General features: G+C 52.7%; 1 protein-coding gene and 3 non-coding genes across 4 annotated transcripts in view; 1 reads left to right on the plus strand and 3 right to left on the minus strand.

Moving 5' to 3' along the window:
* The first annotated feature begins 13600 nt into the window (after nt 1-13600).
* TRNAL-AAG (transfer RNA leucine (anticodon AAG)) lies at nt 13601-13682 on the plus strand. The gene has a single exon. It is a non-coding gene; the product is annotated as a tRNA-Leu (tRNA).
* A 647-nt stretch (nt 13683-14329) lies between these two features.
* Nucleotides 14330-14415, minus strand: TRNAY-GUA (transfer RNA tyrosine (anticodon GUA)). Its single transcript is given in 2 exon segments — nt 14330-14365; nt 14379-14415. It is a non-coding gene; the product is annotated as a tRNA-Tyr (tRNA).
* Nucleotides 14416-15600: 1185 nt separating this feature from the next.
* TRNAA-AGC (transfer RNA alanine (anticodon AGC)) lies at nt 15601-15673 on the minus strand. The gene has a single exon. It is a non-coding gene; the product is annotated as a tRNA-Ala (tRNA).
* A 2655-nt stretch (nt 15674-18328) lies between these two features.
* The window catches only part of TMEM214 (transmembrane protein 214), a 32934-nt gene continuing 28399 nt past the window's right edge, over nt 18329-22863 (minus strand). Inside the window, exons 16-17 of the mRNA XM_075595307.1 lie at nt 22629-22780; nt 18329-21077 (exon numbers count right to left, since the gene is read on the minus strand). Of these exons, the coding sequence (XP_075451422.1) occupies nt 20951-21077; nt 22629-22780 (279 nt within the window). The 3' untranslated portion in view covers nt 18329-20950. The remainder of the gene's footprint in view (nt 21078-22628; nt 22781-22863) is intronic.

Consider the following 22863-nt stretch of genomic DNA (forward strand, 5'->3'; position numbering starts at 1 on the left):
AGATACATTTCATTACTGACAATCTGCCTGTAAATACAATGACCACAAGCTCTCACTCCCTATCACTAAAAGATCAGGTAACATTCATGGAAACCCCGCACACCATTTATATATATTATATTTGGTTAATACCTTCTTTGACAATGTCACATATATCTGAGGAAAAAGTTCGTAAGCAACTTGAAAAAATGTAAATAAATAATGCACCTGGCCCCTATGGCATACATCCAAGAGTTCTCAAGGTGTTAAGCTCAGTAATAGCCAAACCATTATATTTAATACTAGCTGAGAGACCCGGCGTTGCCCGGGATGTAAATGCGTAATAGGTAGTATTATTTATAAATTGTGGAACAATAGGTGAGTATTTGTTGTAAAGGTTGGATAATAATAATGAAAAGAAAGATGGAAGAAAATGTAATACGATGTTGTATAAAAATGGTTTATTGTAACCACACCACAGTACAATGTATATTTTGGTGCCATAAGTGATGTAAAAATGTGAGGCGTGTGTCCTGCTAGGGTGTGAGGCGGCGGGTGGCGTGTGGGTTGTGAGTGCTGTCTGCGAGTGGGGGTCCTGCTAGGGTGTGAGGCGGCGGTTGGTGCGTGGGTTGTGAGTGCTGTCTGTGAGTGTGGGTCCTGCTAGGGTGTGAGGCGGCGGGTGGCGCGTGGGTTGTGAGTGCTGTCTGTGAGTGGGGGTCCTGCTAGGGTGTGAGGCGGCGGGTGGCGCGTGGGTTGTGAGTGCTGTCTGTGAGTGGGGGTCCTGCTAGGGTGTGAGGCGGTGGGTCAGTGATGTCGGTGCGTAGGGGCGGGAGGCAGCAGGTGTGTGTGGCGGCAGGTATGTGTCGAGTGTGGCGGGTGTCTGTTGAGTGCGTGCAGCGGCTGTGAGGCGGTGGGTGAAAGGCAGAGGCGGCCGGAGTAAGGGCGGGTGAAAGGCAGAGGCGGGGTGGGGAGGCGGTAAGGCGGGCAGGAAGGCGAAGGGCGGCGGGAAGGGGAGGAGGGGGTGGTGGAGGGGGGCAAGGGGTGGAGGAGGGGGGAAGGGTTAGAGGAGGGGGGAAGGGTTAGAGGAGGGGGGGAAGGGTTAGAGGAGCGGGGGGGAAGGGTTAGAGGAGGGGGGGAAGGGGTGGGAGGGGAAAGGGGTGGGAGGGGAAAGGGGTGGAGGGGAGGGGGGTGGAGGGGAGGGGGGTGGAGGGGAGGGGGGTGCAGGGGTGGAGGGGAGGGGGGTGGAGGGGAGGGGGGTGGAGGGGAGGGGGGTGCAGGGGTGGAGGGGAGGGGGGTGGAGGGGAGGGGGGTGCAGGGGTGGAGGGGAGGGGGGTGGAGGGGAGGGGGTGCAGGGGTGGAGGGGAGGGGGGGGGGAAAGGGGAGCGGAGGGGGGGGGGAAAGGGGAGCGGAGGGGGGGGAAAGGGGAGCGGAGGGGGGGGAAAGGGGAGCGGAGGGGGGGGAAAGGGGAGCGGAGGGGGGGGGAAAGGGGAGCGGAGGGGGGGGAAAGGGGAGCGGAGGGGGGGGAAAGGGGAGCGGAGGGGGGGGGAAAGGGGAGCAGAGGGGGGGGAAAGGGGAGCGGAGGGGGGGGAAAGGGGAGCGGAGGGGGGGGGAAAGGGGGGGAAAAGGGGGGGGAAAGGGGAGCGGAGGGGGGGGAAAGGGGAGCGGAGGGGGGGGAAAGGGGAGCGGAGGGGGGGGAAAGGGGAGCGGAGGGGGGGGAAAGGGGAGCGGAGGGGGGGGAAAGGGGAGCGGAGGGGGGGGAAAGGGGAGCGGAGGGGGGGGAAAGGGGAGCGGAGGGGGGGGAAAGGGGAGCGGAGGGGGGGGAAAGGGGAGCGGAGGGGGGGGAAAGGGGAGCGGAGTGGGGGGAAAGGGGAGCGGAGGGGGGGAAAGGGGAGCGGAGGGGGGGAAAGGGGAGCAGTGGTGGGAAGGGGGAGGAGGGGGGAGGTGGTGGGAAGGGGGCAAAGGGGGGAGGTGGTGGGAAGGGGGGAGGTGGTAGGAAGGGGGAGAAGGGGGGATGTGGTGGGAAGGGGGATGTGGTGGGAAGGGGGAGGTGGTGGGATGTGGTGGGAAGGGGGAGGTGGTGGGAAGGGGGAGAAGGGGGGAGGTGGTGGGAAGGGGGCAAAGGGGGGAGGTGGTGGGAAGGGGGGAGGTGGTAGGAAGGGGGAGAAGGGGGGATGTGGTGGGAAGGGGGATGTGGTGGGAAGGGGGAGGTGGTGGGATGTGGTGGGAAGGGGGAGGTGGTGGGAAGGGGGAGAAGGGGGGAGGTGGTGGGAAGGGGGAGAAGGGGGGAGGTGGTGGGAAGGGGGAGAAGGGGAGAAGGGGGGAGGTGGTGGGAATGGGGAGGAGGGGGAAGGTGGTGGGAAGGGGGAGGAGGGGGAAGGTGGTGGGCAGGAGGGGTGAGGTGGTGGGAAGGGGGAGGAGGGGTGAGGTGGTGGGAAGGGGGGGCAGTTGGTGGGAAGGGGGAGGAGGTGGGAAGGGGGGGAAGGGGGAGGTGGTGGGAAGGGGGGGAAGGGGGAGGTGGTGGGAAGGGGGGGAGGTGGTGGGAAGGGGGGGAGGTGGTGGGAAGGGGAGGCGGTGGGAAGGGGAGGCAGTGGGAAGGGGAGGCGGTGGGAAGGGGGAGGGGAGGCGGTGGGAAGGGGGGGAGGCAGTGGGAAGGGGGGGGAGGCGGTGGGAAGGGGAGGCAGTGGGAAGGGGAGGCGGTGGGAAGGAGGAGGTGGTGGGAAGGGGGGGGAGGCGGTGGGAAGGGGGGGGGAGGCGGGTGGGAACAAGGGGGAGGGGAGGTGGTGGGAAGGGGGGGCAGTGGGAAGGGGGGGGGCGGTGGGAAGGGGGGGGGGCAGTGGGAAGGGGGGGGGAGGCGGTGGGAAGGAGGGGGGAGGCGGTGGGAAGGGGGGGAGGCCGTGGGAAGGGGGGGGGAGGCGGTGGGAAGGGGGTAGGAAGGGGGGGAGGCGGTGGGAAGGGGGGGAGGCGGTGGGAAGGGGGGGGAGGCGGTGGGAAGGGGGGGGGAGGCAGTGGGAAGGGGGGGGGAGGTGGTGGGAAGTTGGGAGGGGAGGCGGTGGGAAGGGAGGCGGTGGGAAGGGGCGGTGGGAAGGAGGGGAGGCGGTGGGAAGGGGGAGGGGAGGTGGTGGGAAGGGGGAGGGGAGGCGGTGGGAAGGGGGAGGGGAGGCGGTGGACAGGAGGGGGGGCGGTGGACAGGAGGGGGGGGCGGTGGACAGGAGGGGGGGCGGTGGACAGGAGGGGGGGGCGGTGGACAGGAGGGGGGGGGCAGTGGACAGGAGGGGGGGCAGTGGACAGGAGGGGGGGGGCAGTGGACAGGAGGGGGGGGCAGTGGACAGGAGGGGGGGCAGTGGACAGGAGGGGGGCAGTGGACAGGAGGGGGGCAGTGGACAGGAGGGGGGGGGCAGTGGACAGGAGGGGGGGGCAGTGGACAGGAGGGGGGGGCAGTGGACAGGAGGGGGGGCAGTGGACAGGAGGGGGGGCAGTGGACAGGAGGGGGGGGCAGTGGACAGGAGGGGGGGGGCAGTGGACAGGAGGGGGGGGCAGTGGACAGGAAGGGGGGGGCAGTGGACAGGAGGGGGGGGCAGTGGACAGGAGGGGGGGGCAGTGGACAGGAGGGGGGGGGCAGTGGACAGGAGGAGGGGGCAGTGGACAGGAGAGGGGGGGCAGTGGACAGGAGAGGGGGGGCAGTGGACAGGAGGTTGGGGCAGTGGACAGGAGAGGGGGGGCAGTGGACAGGAGAGGGGGGGCAGTGGACAGGAGAAGGGGGGCAGTGGACAGGAGAGGGGGCAGTGGACAGGAGAGGGGGGCAGTGGACAGGAGAGGGGGGGCAGTGGACAGGAGAGGGGGGCAGTGGACAGGAGGGGGGGCAGTGGACAGGAGGGGGGGCTGTGGACAGGAGGGGGGGGGCAGTGGACAGGAGGGGGGGGCAGTGGACAGGAGGGGGGGCAGTGGACAGGAGGGGGGGGGCAGTGGACAGGAGGGGGGGGCAGTGGACAGGAGGGGGGGGGGGCAGTGGACAGGAGGGGGGGCAGTGGACAGGAGGGGGGGCAGTGGACAGGAGGGGGGGCAGTGGACAGGAGGGGGGGCAGAGGACAGGAGGGGGGGCAGTGTCACACACACACACACACACACACACACACACACACACACGTCTCAGTCCCGTGATGCGCCCTTTCTCAGTTCTGTGCGGCGGCGGTGCCGCAGGTGGGGGGGAGGTGGGGGGGAGGTGGGGGAGCAACACACGCGACACCTACCTGTACTTCCGGCCGCCGCCATCTTGTCACTCGGCGCCGCGAGGGAGGAAGGGGGTCCGCCATCTTACGCGCCGCGTGGCAGCCTGTTCCCACGCCGGGGAGGGAGGTGAGTGGAGCGGGAGGGAATGGAGCGGGAGGGAATGGAGCGGGAGGGAATGGAGCGGGAGGGAGGTGAGTGGAGCGGGAGGGAATGGAGCGGGAGGGAATGGAGCGGGAGGGAGGTGAGTGGTGAGTGGAGCGGGAGGGAATGGAGCGCGAGGGAGGAAGGGGGTCCGCCATCTTAGGCGCCGCGTGGCAGCCTGCCTGTTCCCCCGCCGGGGAGGGAATGGAGCGGGAGGGAGTGGTGTGTAGCGGGAGGGAGTGGTGTGTAGCGGGAGCTACACTGTGTGAGGTAGCGGGATAGGGGGAGGGACATTGGTGGCATGGTGTAGCGGGGTAGGGGGCCTTCCGGTCTGGTTGCGGTAGGGAGATGTGTGAGGTGCAGGAGATGTGAGGCGTGCTGTGTGGTTCGCGGGAGCTACACTGTGTGAGCTAGCGGGATAGGGGGAGGGACATTGGTGGCATGGTGTAGCGGGGTAGGGGGCCTCGCGGTCTGGTTGCGGTAGGGAGCTGTGTGAGGTGCAGGAGATGAGGCGTGCTGTGCGGTTCGCGGGAGCTACACTGTGTGAGGTAGCGGGATAGGGGGAGGGACATCGTTGCCATGGTGTGTGAGTGGAGGCCGCGGCCTCGCGGTCCGGTTGCGGGAGGGAGATGTGTGGCGTGGAGGGGAGGGGGGATTGAAGAGGCAGTCTGCAGTGTTTGGTGTTGTGTGAATGTGTGTGTGTGCTGTGTTTGTGCGTTGTGTGTAGATTCTGTACCTGATTCGGCAGTCTGTGGTAGCAGACGTGAAGGTTTTGATAGCTGTGAAGCGTGGCCCCAGAGCAGGTTGAGGATTAGAGGATTAGGTGTTGCAAAAGCAAAGCGTTCCCAAAACTCAGTGAGGGGTGGGACAGTGTGGAAGTATTAGGGCATTGGTGTTGGACGCAGGCCAATGAGAGGTGTGCGGGGGCGGGCATTGGACGCAGGCCAATGAGAGTCAGTGAGGGGTGGGACGCAGGCCAATGAGAGGTGCGGGGGCGGGCATTGGACGCAGGCCAATGAGAGTCAGTGAGGGGTGGGACGCAGGCCAATGAGAGGTGTGCGGGGCGGGCATTGGACGCAGGCCAATGAGAGTCAGTGAGGGGTGGGACAGTGTGGCATTGGTGTTGGACGTAGGCCAATGAGAGGTGTGCGGGGGCGGGCATGGCCTGAGCCGGAGTGACAGGCCCAAGGTCCAATGCGATTGACCCTTGGGACGCAGACATACAGTGATTTCACAAATATATAGTAGATTCAAGGACTCCATTTCCTGATTTTTACTTCTGGTTTCTCTTTGGGAAAAATGGAAAGGTCTTTATTCGGCTAAAAAGAAGAGGGTGCATTTCAATTTACATGGTAGTGACAATATCCCACACACATGTAACAATGGCTGATTTCTGGATACCAGTATGCCCTTCTCCTGGCAGTAAGCCCTAGTAAGAGCAGGGCTGCCAGGACTAATCCTGGGTTTTCCCACCCCTAGCAGCTTCAGTGAGTCACAGGGAAGGCGGTGCAACTCGGTCTTGTGTCCAATCAGGGACTCAGACCTGGTTCCTGCTTTTCCTGTACTTAAGGGGCTGCACTACCAAATTCAGGAGTTGTGCCTCTACCCTTGAGAGAGGCTGGTCTACCCTAATAACTGTGCAGGGCTCTGCTAGTTTGGACTCCCTCCCTTAGGGAAGTGGAGTTGGAGACTGTTCCTCTTACTTCACCAGGGAGTAAGAGAAGAGCTAGGACTGCTTCAGGTGCCCTAGGTCTGGAGTGAATGTCCAGGGATACATCCTGAGGGTGAAGGCCCAAAGAAGTTCCTGTTGTTGTGTACGCTGTGCCATCTGCAGTGTGCAATAAAGTGTTCCTGTTTTACTATACCTTCCTGCCTGAGACTGCAATAAATCAGGGGAAGGCTAAAGAAGTTCTCTTACAGGGGATTGCTCCCCTCATCCCAGGGGCTGCAAGAGATGGAGGCGCTGTCACCGTGAGTACGAATCAGTTTATACCCCAGAAGCCTGTTCTGACATCCCCTACCACCATGCGGGAGACTCAGATCTACTGTGAGCCAGCAGGTATGCACCACCACACTCCATGTAGCAGCAACATCTCCCAGAGTGGGGGGGGGGGGGGTGGAGATATGTGTTACATTTGAAGGAGCTGCTGAGATCATCAGGACAGGCTTTCAGCGAAGTAAAACTGAAAGAAAATAATGTACGCTTCCAGAGCAAATGCTAATGAAGGAGACTAGGTGTAGTCAGGAGGAGTGTAACCTCGCAAAGCATGACCTAGACGGCCATATCGGGTGAATGGTCTGGTGACGTAAAGCTATTGCTGTGCTAAGTTGCCATGAGGCGGGTAGTCAGGATGCCGAGGGGGTGGCCTGGTTAACGCAGTTAAGAGGGACCCCTAGATAGGATCCACGATACTGGCAGCCAAAAGGGGCGGCATAAGAGTACTGCACAGGGAAGAGCCCAGACTAGCCAGTAGCCAGACTATGAACCACAGAGTATTTGTACTGGATTGTTATCGTGTGCAGTGTACTACAGAAAGAGTTTTGCCTAGCTTGGGGTATATTGATGTCCCACTGGTCAGAGACTACCATATACTGCAGAGAACTGCAGAGAATGCATTCCCGCCAAAACTATGTGGACAACGTGGTCCAGTTGCAAAGTACTGAGACTGGCATTGCAAATTTGCTATGGAATGGCGCGAAAGCCATAACCGCGCCCTTTCTGTGCTGCCTGGGACTCCTAGTTTCACCAGGGGGAGGACACAGTGAGGACATTGCGATTATGTTTGAGGGTGCAAATTATGTGCCTACACTCCAGCCGGTGATAACTATACAATTTAAACCTGTACTGGGAGTGGAGTGCAGTTTGATAAAAAATGGCGCTTCCCGCCGACATGGGAGACTGCATGGACAGTTTGCAGAATGTTGCATGCTCTTATGTGCAAAACCTGTGCGGGTTTGGCGCGAAAAGCAGAGCCCCACCCCCGGGATATGAGTGGCTCAACGCTGAGCCAGAACCACTCCTTGATACTGTGTGTCCCTCCTCTAAACTCCACCCGAGAGAGGGGCCACAGTGAGCTTCAATCAGCATCCACCGATGTCACTGTGGGAGGAGCCGGATATGAGCTGCCGCACCCCGAGTTCCTCGGAGCTAACCAAGAGAGAGGACTCATCTTACCTGTCCTGCTCCCTCCCTGTACGTTATCCACGCCAGTGATGGCACACTGTGACTTTCTCAATTACCGTCTGTCAGGAAATCTCCTGGCAGTGAAGGTAGCAGGGGTTACATATCCAGAGTACCATTGCGCAAAGTGCGATGGCTCAGCGGTTATGCCATGCGAAATGGGCCGCATCGATGCTATCCATGTGGAGGGCCGTGCGCCCTACCAGATGTTCCATGGGGTTCGTGCACCCCGGTTCCAGAGCTGGAACTTCAGATGTCAGAACCACCGGTTAAGGTGACTATCCAGGTAGAGTTGGGAGCGCTTCCACTAGTGGCGCAGAGGCAGGATCGCTTTCTGCCGATAGCCACCCGTGAATGCGCGGTGCCCCGACACCGTTCCCCTGCGGAGGTGTCCCTACCCTCATCATCTTCTACTGACAACAGTAGCCGACGACCCATGGTGATGCGCCAACCAGCGGATCACCACCGTGAAGCTGAGGACAGAGAGCCACCTACCTGTAAAGTGGAGTGGCAGAGTCCAGAGACCACCACACGGCGAGCGCTGGTGCACCCAGAGCCTCGGAGAAATTCCACGGCCAATGCAGCGGAGGCGGTACCTGACAGGGTTCCAGACTAACCGACGACCAACTCGAGCCAGCGGAGCGGTGAGGCACCAACCCTTTACTCCCTGCAGGCTGCGAAGGAGGTATCCAGAGAAGAGGCCCTGCCCGGTGCCTACTTTTACGAGGAGGAACGCCATGTACTTCCGGCGCAACCTCTGACCGATGAAGAATTTCCGGTGCGGGACTTGTACTGGGATCACGCTATGTCTCCACCAGATGACATCACTTCCGTGTCGACCGCCGGAGCGGAACAGGATTATGCTGATACCGCTCCGGTGAGTACTGCCCTCCCCATGCGAGAAATTGACCTCTACATTCACAAGATTGTGAGCCAAGGGAAACGCCGGCCTGTCGAGGTCGCGTCCAAGAAGCCAACACCTCCTGCGGTAGACCGTGGCATAGTGAGGTTCAAGGACTTTGCCCCGGACACTGTTGCTTTCAATGCCCCAGTCCCTGGCCCCATTGCCACTGCCATTGCCCTTGCCCCAACTAGTTCGGGTTCCCGACATAGCCACCATGGGTCAGTGGGTAAACAGAAAGTCCCCAAGGCATCCACTGATTACTGGGACTGGGTGGGTTTGGTTCATGACTCTGGGACTTTGTAACGCTCGGCCTGCCCACAAGCCAGACGAGACCCCGGTACTGAGGAGGAAAGGAGTAATACCACAAACCTAACAGTAAACGGGGGCACGGCCAGAGTGTGGGGATAGCGTAGATGGTCCGGGTAACAAAAATAGATTAGGTACCGTACTTGCCAACTCCAGCGGTGCGAGGTAAAGTCCGTAAGCCAATGGTCGTGGAATGGAGAGAGCAGCGTAGTAGAGTGTCCGTAAGCCTGGGTCGTGGAGTGGAGAGAGCAGCGTATTAGAGTGTCCTTATCCGTGTCCAGGGGATATAGAAATCTGCAAGGAATAAAGTCCAAAGCCAAATCCAAGGGGTACCAGAGAGCAGTGTAAACGATGTCCAAAGCCAAAGGTCAAATCCAGGGAGTTCAGCAGAATATCCAGGGACAGGAACTTAAAGACAAATGGGGCCAGGCAACAGCAGACAGCACCAAGGTACAGAAGCTATGCAGAGCAAGGAAGTAATGGTGAGGGAAGATTAAATAGGGGGCTGGGACCAATCAGAGGAAGGGGAGTAACGGAGGAGCGGCCCTAGGGAGGACCTGATAGGGAAAAAGTGCCTGGGAGGCTGGGGCCTATCAGAGCAAGGGGAGGTGCGGAGGAGCGGCCCGAGGGAGGACCAGATAGGGGAGAAGTGCCTGGGAAGCTGGGGCCTATTGGAGCAAGGGGAGGAGTGGAAGGGCGGCCTGGGGAAGGGTCATATAGGTGTGAACGGTCAGGGGGACAGACCTGATGGAGCAGGGATACACATGTAACGGGTATTCCACCCCACCCAATCGCATATATAGTGTGGGTGAGTAGAACATGCGGTGTTACCGGTGTGGTGCGTATACCTGCAGGCTCACAGGAGGTCTGAGCCTCCGCTAGTGAGAGCCTGGGGTGAATCCTCGGGAACGTATCTTCTTTCAGCGCCTCCACCTATGTAGGATTCTAGGGAAATGTAGAATGATCCTACATAGGAACCCACTCAGAAACCACACACACAGTGATTATATAACTAATGACTTTACTAACAAATAATAATAACCTGTGTCCCTCTCACGAGGAGACACTAACAGTGACGTCTCGCAGCACGATTCCCCGACACCAGGTGATCCCACCCAGTGTCCCAAGAACCCCACCCAATGTCCCGTACTCCTACAGAGATAGTCAATGGGTGACTGCGCAGTCACTAAGAACCTCTAGGCCTGTTGGTGCACATATGATGGTATAATACCTGCCGAGCACTCCGGTGCTCGGGTCAGCAACAATCTTCTCAAAGGGTCAGACGTGTGATGAATCCGTCTGATCCTCCAACCGAACTCCTTTGTGCGCAGACCGCCAGGGCGGTCTCCCTCTGGAATAGTCTCTGCGGACCCCAACGTGGGTCCGAACCGCTTTACAGGAACCGCAGCGTCCGCTGAGTCCCTAACTAACACTTGGTACTAACGTGACAGGAACCCTAACCTAGGGCCTGTCCCTGTAGTACAGCAACCTGTAGTGGCTTGGGGAACTCCTATGGCCGGTAGGGGGCAATGACCTGTCCCACTCCCCGAACTACCCAAGTCCCTTCAGCCTCACCACTTTCTAACCAGTCCCAGCGCCTACAGCAGCAAGCTGTAGCTCACTGGAGGCTGCAGCCAACGTGCTGCGCAACAAGGTGCCTGCCTGTCAGACCTCACAGCACTGCCCGCTGTGACTCTGACAAGGCAGCACTCCAAACTAGGGGCCGCGTCCCTCTCTAGGACCTCCCTAAGCAGTTACCCACCCAACTAGTGGGGAGTTGGGGCCTGCCTGAGGAGTAGGTACCTATATGGGGCAGAAGCTGCACTCGCTCCCCGCACCCTTCCTTCCCTACAGCTCCCTGACTCCAACTCTCTTAACTGCGGACTTCCAACTACTGGAGTGACAGGGTCCCTTACTCTAAGGCAGTCCCTGGCAACACTCCTATCATAGGGTAACTCAGAGCTATCTTGGACCAAGGGGGTGCTGGCCTAATACCAGGGAGTCCCTCTCTCCTGCACCCTACCTCCTTCCCTTGTCTGCTCCTTCCTCTGACTTTGCTCTGACTGACTCACGCAGCTCTCTGCCCGCGAAATGTATCCAATTCCTCTCAGACTCTTGGCCCTCATTGGCCACACTGTACCACCTGGTGTGCCTGGCCCTAAGCCTCATGGGAATTGTAATCCCGAGGCCCTTACTATAACATTGGGGCCGCGTGCGCTTCTCCCCTCTGCCTACACTAACTCCTAATGGCCGCCGCAACCCTTCCTGAGCTGTCCCTACTCTCGCGCGACTCTCCTGCGCTTTCCCTGCCCTCACGCAACGGTTCCCTGGCTCTAGGGTTCTCCCTGCGCATGCGCGAGCTATCTGGGCCGCCGGGGACCTACTGCGCATGCGCGACCCTGCACAACATGGCGGCGCCCTATCCGCCCGGCTCCGGGAGCGCTGGGAGCCCTGAGATGCGCGTGCGGCCTTGGCAACCGGCCGCACGCGTCCCCGGCAACCCCCGAGCCGGGACCTGACCGCCCTCTCCCCTGCCATCGCCGAACGGAGCCGCCATTGGACGCGGCGGCCCCCGCGATCGGCAGTCAGGTGAGGGGGGTGCGGGCGTGCGGGGGAGACCTGGCTACACACAGAAAAAAACAACAAAAGGTTCCCCCCTGAATGCACTCAGAGCGACCTAATTGATATGATGTAAGGAATTCAAATAATTTAATATATCAACAATCAATATAAAATAGTAGTTGTACAGAGGGGTGTGGTAAACAAGACCAAGACCACCCCCAAATTACATACCAAATGTGTTAATGTTTTAACCGTATGACGTACATACACGGAAAAAAGGTAAGGAAGAAAAACACTGCACCTAAATAAACTGGCATATGGCCTCGGTCTACAAATGTCTCTCAACGCCTGCAGAACTAAGTCCAAATCTACAGTGAGGAAGCACTTTTATCTAATAAACCGGCCGTCTCAGATAATATAAAACTGTCGATACTGTTAATTATACTGTAAATATCTAATGTAACGGGTTTCCCCCCCCCCCCAATCACAGATTATACTGTGGGTGCGGAGAAACATACCATGTTACCATAGGTGTGGTGCATTACCTGTTGGCTCGCAGGAGGGCTGAGCTTCCACCACGGGGAACCTGGGGTAATATTAATACTAGGGGTACTCACTTACAACGATGCAGCGCCTCCACCTGCGATGGCTCCCACCAGAGGGGGAGTGGTTCCTCGCAGGACAATACACAATAACCACGTACAACAGATTGGATAACAACTGGTGACTTTACTAACGGGCATATAGAGACAAGTAACATCAACACATAGCAACAAGGGTTCCCCGCTAAGGGCAACCAGACTACGGCGTCTTACAGGATACTAACGCTAACTTGCACCACGGCGGGTGCCCACACTTTATACGTCACGGCGGAAGCTAACCTCTTAGGCGTCACGGCGGACGCTAACCTTTATGTGTCACAGCGGACGCTAACACCTCCACAGAGTGATCCCACAACGTGTCCAGTAAACCCAACCCAATGTCTCGCACTCCCAAATCACATACAAGTGTGTGTGTGTGACTGCGCAGCCACTATGTCTGGTGATAGGCCTGGTTGGTGCACGTGAGGTAGTGGGTTACCTGCCCGGGCTCCAGCCACGGGTGCTGCTATACCACCGGGGTTGGATCGTCGTGATATCCTCCTACGCGTGGGGTGAATTCCGGCGTGGATAATATCACCGCAGCTCCACCCCGTCTGTGCCTTGGTGAGGATCTGTATGCTGCCCGCAGGCCGCAGTAACTGCTGGCTTGGCCTCCGTGAAGATAGTCCAGCTCTCTGTCAGCAACCGATCAATATTCTTGGTTCACTACTAATAACTAGATAATGGGGCAAAGTCCCTAACCTAGGGCTTGTCCCTACAACACTCAGCTAGGATGACTCAGGGTTATCTGGGGCCTAGGGGAGTGCTGGCCTAGTGCAGGGAGTCACTGACTCCTGCACCCTACCTCCTTCCCCTAGCTGCTCCTCTCACCAACTGACTAGCATGCTCCAAGCCCGTGAAATGTATCACTTTGTTGCAAGTAGAACTCCTGCAGCCCTATTGGCTCCCTGTCATCATGGGGCCGCTCCAGAGGCTCATGGGACTTGAAGTCCCCTTACAGAGCCCTCCTCTGATTTGCCATGGCTTCGCGGGCTTTACTGGCTCCTCACTGCGCATGCGCGAACTCCCTGGAGTCCTCCCGGTGCTCCTAGTCCCTGCGCATGCGCAACGCACCCAACAATGGCGGCGCCCTGCTCCGCGAGCCGCCGGGGCCGCAGCAACGCGATCGCGGCCTTAACAACGGCCCGATCGCGTCCCCGGCAACCGGCCCGATCGCGTCCCTAACAACCGGCCGCAACTCCAGGTAACGCGCGGCTCGCGCACCAGTACCCCGTACTCCCCCGTACTCGGCGGCCCTGCGCAGCGGAAGGAGGGGGGTCAGTACAGAAAGGGGGACCTGATTACACTAATAAACCGGCCGTCTCAGATAATATAAAACTGTCGATACTGAATCTGGAGAAGAAGATTCCTTGAAAGGGACTGCGAGGAGTGAGGCGTGAGGCATGCCGCCGGGGAGCCTGGGCGGCACGGGAAAAAGGTAAGCAGGCGCTGGAAGCGGGTTTACCCGCAGCGCGGATCCTTACAGACGTATGATAATGTTGTCCATTTATGGTACCTATTGCTCGGGTAAAACCCTATGTGGCCCCTGTGTCTGCAAGAGTTCTCCAGCACTGAGAATAAAGATACATTTTCTATCAGGAAGCATATCTCAGCTAACATGTATTATCACATCATACCACACACAGCAGGAACTCATGTGGTAGCGTGGCCGAGCGGTCTAAGGCGCTGGATTAAGGCTCCAGTCTCTTCGGAGGCGTGGGTTCAAATCCCACCGCTGCCAATCTTTATTTATTGCCTGTAGTAACAATTACTTACTTTGTCTTATTCTGTATCACTGTAGAGCCAACATAGCTAATAACCACTATTAACTGTTTCATGTCTATGTTTTTGACAGCCACATCTTATGTCTGATATCTATTTCAATACATTATTTAGTGCATTATTCCCCATCATTTGGTGCATAAGTAGCATTATTGGATATATGTGTCATTGTCAAAGAAAGGTATTAACCATATATAAATGCTTCCAAAACATTCATCCTGAAAGGATTTAGGAAATATGAATTCATAAAAACCTTATTAACACTAGAAATAAGATTCAAGAAGAACAAAAAACACAGAGGGAAGTAATGGTATGTATATGCTTATTTACATGGTAACCAAATGGTGTGCGGGGTTTCCATGAATGTTACCTGATCTTTTAGTGATAGAGAGTGATAGATTTTGGTCATTGTATTTACAGGCAGATTGTCAGTAATGAAATGTATCTGTGTTATGTATTTATGTATTTATATAAAGAGAATTTCATGTGTATTCCTCCTGTAGCAGAATTAAGCATTTATACTTATTGGCATACTGATACCCAATTGCACTTTTTATTTGACATAATATCAAACATCTGAATGAGTTTGAAAATAAAAAACAGAAGTCCTTCGAACCGGAATTGAACCAGTGACCTAAGGATTGCTGTATTACCACTACAGTCCTCCGCTCTACCAACTGAGCTATCGAAGGCTCCATGCTTTGCAACAAGAAGTAACCTGATAATTACTGCATGTGTTGGAGCTTGCATTGAGGGGATTCAACATGCAAAGAAAAGCATATGATATAAACCTGTTCCCTTTACACACAGTCCTCACATGTCTCTATCCCTCAGTCTCTATCCCTCAGTCCCTATCCCTCAGTCCCTATCCCTCAGTCCCTATCCCTCAATCTATATCCCTCAGTCTCTATCCTGCTCTGAGCAGCAGCTGCTGCTCACAGAACCCTCACACTGACAATCTGCCTGTAAATACAATGACCACAAGCTCTATACCATTATTATGCATGGCTATACACTATTTGCGGGTAACATAACAGTACTACCGGCTTCTCCGGTCAGCAACACATTACACAGATGTTTAACCCTAGCTGCTCCCTAATATCCACCTGTAGCGCTTTTATATAGTGCCGGGCGCGCGCAACACCGTGCGCGCGTGCCAGGAATTTTAGTTGGCTGTGTGTGTGTATGTGTGTGTATGTGTGTATGTATTTGTGTGTCTACACAAATGTAATAAATATTTTCTTTTTACCAATGTTTTTTTTTTTAATAAATAATAAATTACACATACATACACACACATACACACATAAACACACAAGCACACACAAACACTGTACCTTCACAGCTCTCACAGTATACATACAAAAAGCATACGGCACATGCACGCGCGTTCGCATAGGCACGCACGGCCGCATACTGTATACAACGAGCCTTAATCTCCTGCTCCCAAAGTATGTGTCTTGCAGCTATTTCCTAACAGGGATCCTGACTACACCCGACGGCATCCCTAACTTACATTCCTGCAGGGGACCGTAAACTACAGGACGATACATTAGGGTGCACAACTAGACCCAAGAGCTGACACTTCAGCCCTTGACATACGGTTTCAGGGGTAACCAGCCCGGTGTCACCTTTATTAATGAAGGCCGGCTACCCCCTGCCGTCACACAGCTTGACATAGAAAAGAGATAAGAAAGAAAGAGTATTGGTAATGCAGTAATATGCTTTCTGTAATATTACTGTGTCATATTCACTTCACTTTGTGTTATACTGGGGCAACTCAAACACATTTTGGTTGTGCCCCTTTTAACATAGCTAAAAACAGAGAATCCCTCTGTATTAATAGTGGGCTAAAAACAAAATACTATTTAAAAAACTGGAGAATGCGGGCATCGATCCCGTAACCTCTCGCATGCTAAGCGAGCGCTCTACCATTTGAGCTAATCCCCCATCTGCTGCCTGCAGGAAGATTTCTCCATTATACACATAGTTCGTATACACAATATGACACACATGGAAACATATTTACTGTATATCTACAGCAAGCATGTCAAATTCGCGGCCCGCAACGATTATTTTTGCGGCCCAGCCAATATTTAGCTCGCGATGTGCCAGGCAGCGCGCGCTCTCTGCAAAGGAAAAAAAATAAAAAACCTCCCCCCTCTCCTGATTGGCTGGCGCGTGTTGGCCCGCAGCTATCTTAGCTTGCAAAGCCAGGCCCGCCTCTTCCTGCTGCATGGAGCAAGCCAGGTGAGTTGCTTTTTATTGATGTTACATTTATCGGTAATTTAATGTTTGCGCCGCGACGCCAGATTTAGGGACTATACGTACTAGACCAGTGCATCATGGACTTATTACTGGACCCCTGAGGAAGTTCCCGCAACGGAACAAAATGCGTAGGGGGGTCCTGTGTTGCTACGAGCGAGCGCTGTGAGTGCAGAGTGCCGTGCCTGCTCATCCCTGCACTACAGAAGCTGTAGCTGAATCGAAGGCTCCCATTGGCTCAGTCGACGCCGTGACGTCATTCACCGGGGAATCCCAGAAGTGTGACTCTTCACAAGACAGCCGAGGTTTACCAGCCACCACTCTACAGCTGTCTGCTAGCAGGATATTGACATAGTGGACCCAGAGTGGTCAAAATATGCTTTTATATTCTGGCGCTTGTGAGTTTGTATGGGGTCACTGCTCACCTTGTATGGGGTCACTGCTCACCTTGTATGTGGTCACTGCTCACCTTGTATGGGGTCACTGATCACCTTGTATGGGGTCACTGATCACCTTGTTTGTAAATATAAAAACTGTTCTGTACTACAGTGGCGTGGTATGCAGGCTTATGACGCTTTGGCCAAAGGGTTTAACTAAATAACCAAGTAAATATTATTATTATTATTGAAGTATTTAAACTTTATACTTATTACTTTATGTGTTTTGTCAATTGGATGTAGCATTGGGCACTACAGTATGTATTTTCTCTTTTTTCTATGACCCTGGGGAGTTCCTGATCTCTCAACCTACCACGTAATCAGATATGTGTCATTTCTGATTTCAATCTCTTTGAATTTCACCATGTGAGTGGCCGCTTAGGAAATGTAATTCACTCAACACCTTTATTCACTTGCTTAATGCTATTATAGTTGTTTCCACCTAGTTTGCGCTTTGGAAGTTTTCGCTGTGATATACCTACGAAAGAAAGTGTCGTCGGGACCAATTGATATACATGGTATATAGGATAAACGCTGTAGAAACTCAATTGAAAAAAATCTTAGTGTAGTTAAGGTTTGGAAGCCAACCCTTCCATAGTATGCCATTTCGGTGTTAATGTGACACACCACCTTAACTTCCCCGCCCTCCATGTTTTCTTGATGTCATCATACATGACGTCACAAATGATGTCACACATGACATGATCCCATCACATCAGTGAACGTGGGGTGGATAAAGGTAATTATGGAATTGGTGACGCAGGCAACACGTCAGGATGTATGTAGTACACTAAAGACTACTATTATTGCACCGTAGACAATGTCTGACCAGAATTGTTCATTCCTCTAAAACCATCATTACAACCAAGCATGGGCAAGCCCTGTGGCGGGAGCGGGTATTGAGAAGCCTGATACTTGTGGGATACGCTTGATTAGAAAAAGGGATCCGAGGACTGATACTTGTGGGGAGGAGGGAGCGGAGGGATAAAGGGTCTGCAGATACTTGGGGAGGGAAGGGGAACAAAGGTATCACAGAAGTCTAATGCACCTGCAGGGGCAGAGTGAGAGACAGCGGAGAAGCCTGATGTAAGGAAGAGAAAGGGATTGCATGCTTCTGGTTGGCCGGTGGAGAAAGGCATCTGAGAAACCTAATGGTTGTGGGATGGGGAGGAGAAAGGGATCAGAGACGTAATATGCTTGGGGGTTGAGAGGGAGAAAGGGATTGGAGAGGCCTCGTGTTTCTGGGGAGCAGGAGGCAACAGGAATCAGAGGTGCAATGGGGAGGTGGGGATGAAGGGTTCAGAAAAGCTGAGTGGGCTGGAGGAGAAATGGACCAGAGAAGCCTGGTTCTTTGGGGCTGAATTCCACATTCTCCGATGCGATGGGAGCGTGTTATTTGTGACGTCATGTTTGATGACATTAGCAAAGCAGATGTGGGGGGGTAGGGGTGGTTAAGGTTGCGTGTCACCTAAACTTTGACATTTAACAGACTTTTGAAGGGTTTGCTTATGAAACTTAACAGCACTTTAACAAAAGCTTTTTCAATTGAATATATAAATATTTAGATGAGCAGAGGCAAGTTAACCTGTGGTGCTTCTCCAATTGGTGAAGGACATTGCAGTGGCCTGCGATAAGGAGACGGCTGAGGACCTCCGAGGTGTCTGATTGGCACGAAGTTTATAGAGGAGACAGTGAAAAGATCAAATGTATTCAGGATACTAATTAGTCCAATTTTAACATGAACAGTGGCTGAATGTTTTAGAAAGTCAATGACATTGACAAAGGCATCTACATTTTTTTGTCTTCTAAGTGGAACTGCCCATTTAAATGAACAGAATCAGAAAACCCCATGGTAGAAAACAAATACATTCATTAGACACAAATCCAGAGATATCACAAACAGTACAGTTATAGCATCACATTTATTGTAAGCTGAATTAATGTTCTGGTTGTATACAGCCTATACCAGGTTGAACAAAAGACATGAATGAATACTTGGTCCTCTTCTTCCTACTCTATTATTACATTTCTAGCTGCGTTTTAGATGCCAACGGATGTAGAAAAGTAAAAGGACGTACAAATAAAGGCAGCAGAGCTGGGACTTCTGGGCGAATGATGCACTCTGGGAGACTGTTCTAGATCAGGTTTTACACAGCAGGTTACAGGCTCCTGACTTATGATGGCCGAGGCTACAATTTTGTATCTGACAAGATGGGAGACCCAATGGAATGATGATATAATTATAATGTAACCTGCACATGACTCCACCTGTGTGTAACTCAATGAAGAGGGATTCTTCTCACACAGACTGCAATCCTTGCCTAACAAACACATCCACATTTTATGAAGGGTTAAACAGCCCAAACCAAGCAGGGTCCTTGACAGATACTACTCCAAACACTCAACCACTGGAGAAGACGCGTCACACTTTTATGTTTTGTTTCCTTTCTATTTGTTGTTAGATAGTGGAGGTGTTTAGTTACAATTCCAAAAACCTCTGAACTGGATTCTCAAGGAACCATAAGAAACCCATTAAAATGCAGCCACCACTGGGGTAAACGTCACAGACTTTTCCATCGTAAAAGACACGAGCCAGGGTCCACTATCCTCCGATATGTATCATCACACTATAATCGACGAGAGTGGCAGTTAACGTGGCATCACGGTGCAATAACCTGTAACGGAGGTTAATAAACTTGTGGTTTTCCAACCTTTTAAGAATGGAGAAGGACTTTATAAATTGTGACTTTGCAGAACCCCAAAGAACTTGTCCTATGCATGTAAAATACTACTGCTCATATTTAAATAAACCAATAGTTTTCTACATTACAATTTATAACATTACAGTATAACATCATAACCCTTTTCAATTAAATATAAAAAATAAAATGGGGCTTTAAGAATAAAATGTCCACTTTTACAAGATTTGCATCAGGAAATCCCTAAAATCTACCAGTGGAACTCCTGGGATCCACGGAACACAGGTTGAAACCCACACCCTAATATCGTTATGTTACCATGTCATATTATAAATCAGAAGAGTAAATTGATTTTTTGCCCCTTCCCTTACATGTTTAATAACCCTTCATACTCCAGAGACACACACTGGAACTCCAAGGAAGAAATCGTGGCCTATATAATTACTATGTGGTGCTATAGCATCAAACACCTTACACCCCATTCAAGTGAATGGCTTGTTTTGGGTCTTCCGGCACCAGAAAGTATCGTATGGAATAGCCCGGATTTGTAAGTATGGGGATTTGTAAGTATGGGCCTATACTGTATGATATGACAACTTTGTTTTAAAAGCTGCAAGGCTGGTAATTTCGGATTATCTGGGGGTTCTCTTCAGTCTATGCACTCAAATTAGCCATCACTTTGCAAAAGTATTTGGGACCCTAGAGCACCGATTAGGCTCTTAGCGGCAGATTCATCAAGCACCGGTACGGGTTAGCAAACCCAATCCCTTTCAAGTCAATGGGAGTTGACGCCGATTCCGTTGGGCTAACTCGTAACGTTACTTAATAAATCTTCCCCTTAGTCGGTCACTTGTCTCAAGTCTTTGCCTTTGGTTCAGTGGTACGTCATTTCTTTGGTACAGAATATTGGAAAGTCTATTAAGTGGATCCTGTTACCAATGACTAGAACGGCCTACAGGAAAATATCCCCTCAAACAAAGGATTCTATCCCACCGCTGCTATAAAATGTTTCTCCCAATGACATTGTTCATCCCTCATTTGGTGAAGTCCATGAAAGTATGTCCCTAATCACACTGACATTTCACTGAGGGTGATGGGCAAATCTGATTTTTACTTCTGGTTTCTCTTTAGGAGAGATGGAAAGGTCTTTATTCGGCTAAAAAGAAGAGGGTGCATTTCAACTTACATGGTAGTGACAATATCCCACACACAGTTATTTGCCATGTTAAGATAAGACCAGATAAAGGCATAAGAAAAGACCAGATAAAGGCATAAGAAACAAACCGTTGAGGAAAAGAGAAATGGTTAATTGCTGCTATTGTGGGATTTCACATTAAATCTTTACACACACAACTAAAAATCAGGTGAAGTCACAGGGTGGGAGATTGCAGGGAGGAGTTCTCCAGCACTGAGACATCTGCATAACAAATATACCCATGATGGCTCCAGCCAACTCTGAACTTAATGGGACCAGACAATTTACAAAACACATCCATAACACCCTTATACACACCCTTATACACACTCACTCACACACACACACGTGCATATTATCTTCAATGTATTTTTAAACTATAAAGTTGCAAAAGCAGCAGTTTCCCAATTTAGCTCTGGAATAAAAACACAAAAAGGTTTGTGCATATTGCAGCCCTCATGTCTCTTCCCAGGACTGCCAAGTCTACAACCAATAACAGCTAGGGTGCATTTTCTCCCAGTCACACATTCTTATTCTCAGGGACAAACCCATGAAAAAAATATATATTCTGTTCCTCAGGTGACGGGACTGGTCCAGGTCTTGTTCTGCTTCGCACTCCAACCAATAGTCTCTAATGGCTGGAAATCATTGCCAAGGCCCAGTTTTTGATGGCTAATGTTGCATTCTGCAGATATGTCCAGGAGGAATTGGTGATGCTGCTCATATGGCTTTTCATGCAGTCCCACGAGACCTCACCACTAAAAATAACCAAAGAGAAATCAGTGATCCCTATTATACAACACTGGGGCGCATGCTCAGGCAGCCAGAAAGCAAGACTTGTGCAGTCATTCCCAAACCGCTCCAAGGGACACCCCAGCCAGATCAGATTTTAGGAAGCACCCATGAATTACCAAGCACATGTCTGCCTCTCTTATATTTGGATGTGGGGTTAGCTGTTTATCCCTAAAGTTGGCTAGGCTGGGGCGTCCCAAGGAGAGGGCTGAGAAACGCTGCTCTAATGGGTTTAATAACTTGTATGTATATCTTTATTTATATAGCACCATCCATGTACATATTGGTGATATTTTATCAAGTCTCAGCAATTTCAATATTGAAGGGAATGCAACCATGTACAGGACCCTGTGATCAGAGGCATCACGTGACCATAACAGTTCCTTACAGATTAACAAATCAGATATTTATATTCATTTATATACCAAGTCCTAAACACATGTATAGATAGGATGCCTGAACACTGGGAATCCTATAGAGGTACATTGCCTTTAGAAGGAAATTTGGGCAGGACATAAATAGGTCATCTTACATCTACATATGGGATGACAGGAATCACCAAATACGTGGCCCTTTGACTATTAAGGAGCTTCCAATGCAATGTATATGTCCCATTGTAAATGCAATGGATATTTCGTGTACAAGCGTTTTTTTTGCATGCATATTACACTTGGCACATCACACACACACCATAAATATGGAAACATGAGCTATAGGGAGAGAAAACAGCAGTGTGTCATGAGAGCGTCACAGATCCGTAATGGACAACAACAACAAAACAGTGTCACGGTGCTGCTGGTGTTTGGAAGGAGTAAGGGTCACCCACACTTAATGGAGCCCAAAGAACCTTCATTCCATTCAAACCTCGATATGTACAGGATCAGAACGCCTGGTAAACACATGCGATCAGGCGGAAATTCTCTGAAGTTCTCAACCTCTCGGTGCTGTATAAGGTTCTCGTCATCGCCACTTTATCACAAAACACTGTGCATCCAGAAGGCAACAACAACAAAAGCTTTGTGGTAAATTTACTGTCCTCTGAAGTGGAAGACTTTGCACCTGCTCCTGGTCATGTTGTGCCACAGTTAACACAAAATGAAAGCTTTAGGTCAGAAATGATACATATACAGGTGGTCCTCGCTATCCGTCGTTCCGGTACGCGACGCGCGATAACGCATTCCGCGGAACGCATTATCCGACGTCAGAACGCATTATGCAATGCTCGCCGCTGCGGAGTAACATACATTGGATTTGCAATCTGACGTTTTGCTGAACGGATGCCGTCGGATAACCGAGGAGCGCCTGCGTAATTACAGAGACGCACTTCAGAAATGTTCACAGTGCATGTTTGGCGATATGAACACAAGGAATGAGAGAATATTGAGAAAATGACCATGGTAGATAAATAAAAGCCCCAGAGATACTCGGATATTTCATAACCAGAAGGTAGTGCAGTAACATGCTGCCCCCCCCACAGATCAGGGCATGTTGTGGGCACAATGTCTATGCCTGCTTACTTGCACGAGTCCACACACTGTTCCCACGCTCGCTGCATGGCCACCTCGGAATACTCCACCGCTGGCAGCAGGTAGTGGCGATGAAGGTAGAGCAGCAGCTCTCGCAGATACTCAATGAAGTGATGGAATGAGTCCGGGATCCGGGACTGCACCTAGGAGGTAACAAAGTACAATGTACAGGGGGGCCAGGCTGCCGAGACCACAATGTTCAGGGGGGCCAGGCTGCCGAGACCAC

Source organism: Ascaphus truei, chromosome 4 (genome assembly GCF_040206685.1).
Source record: "Ascaphus truei isolate aAscTru1 chromosome 4, aAscTru1.hap1, whole genome shotgun sequence".
Lineage (NCBI taxonomy): Eukaryota > Metazoa > Chordata > Amphibia > Anura > Ascaphidae > Ascaphus > Ascaphus truei.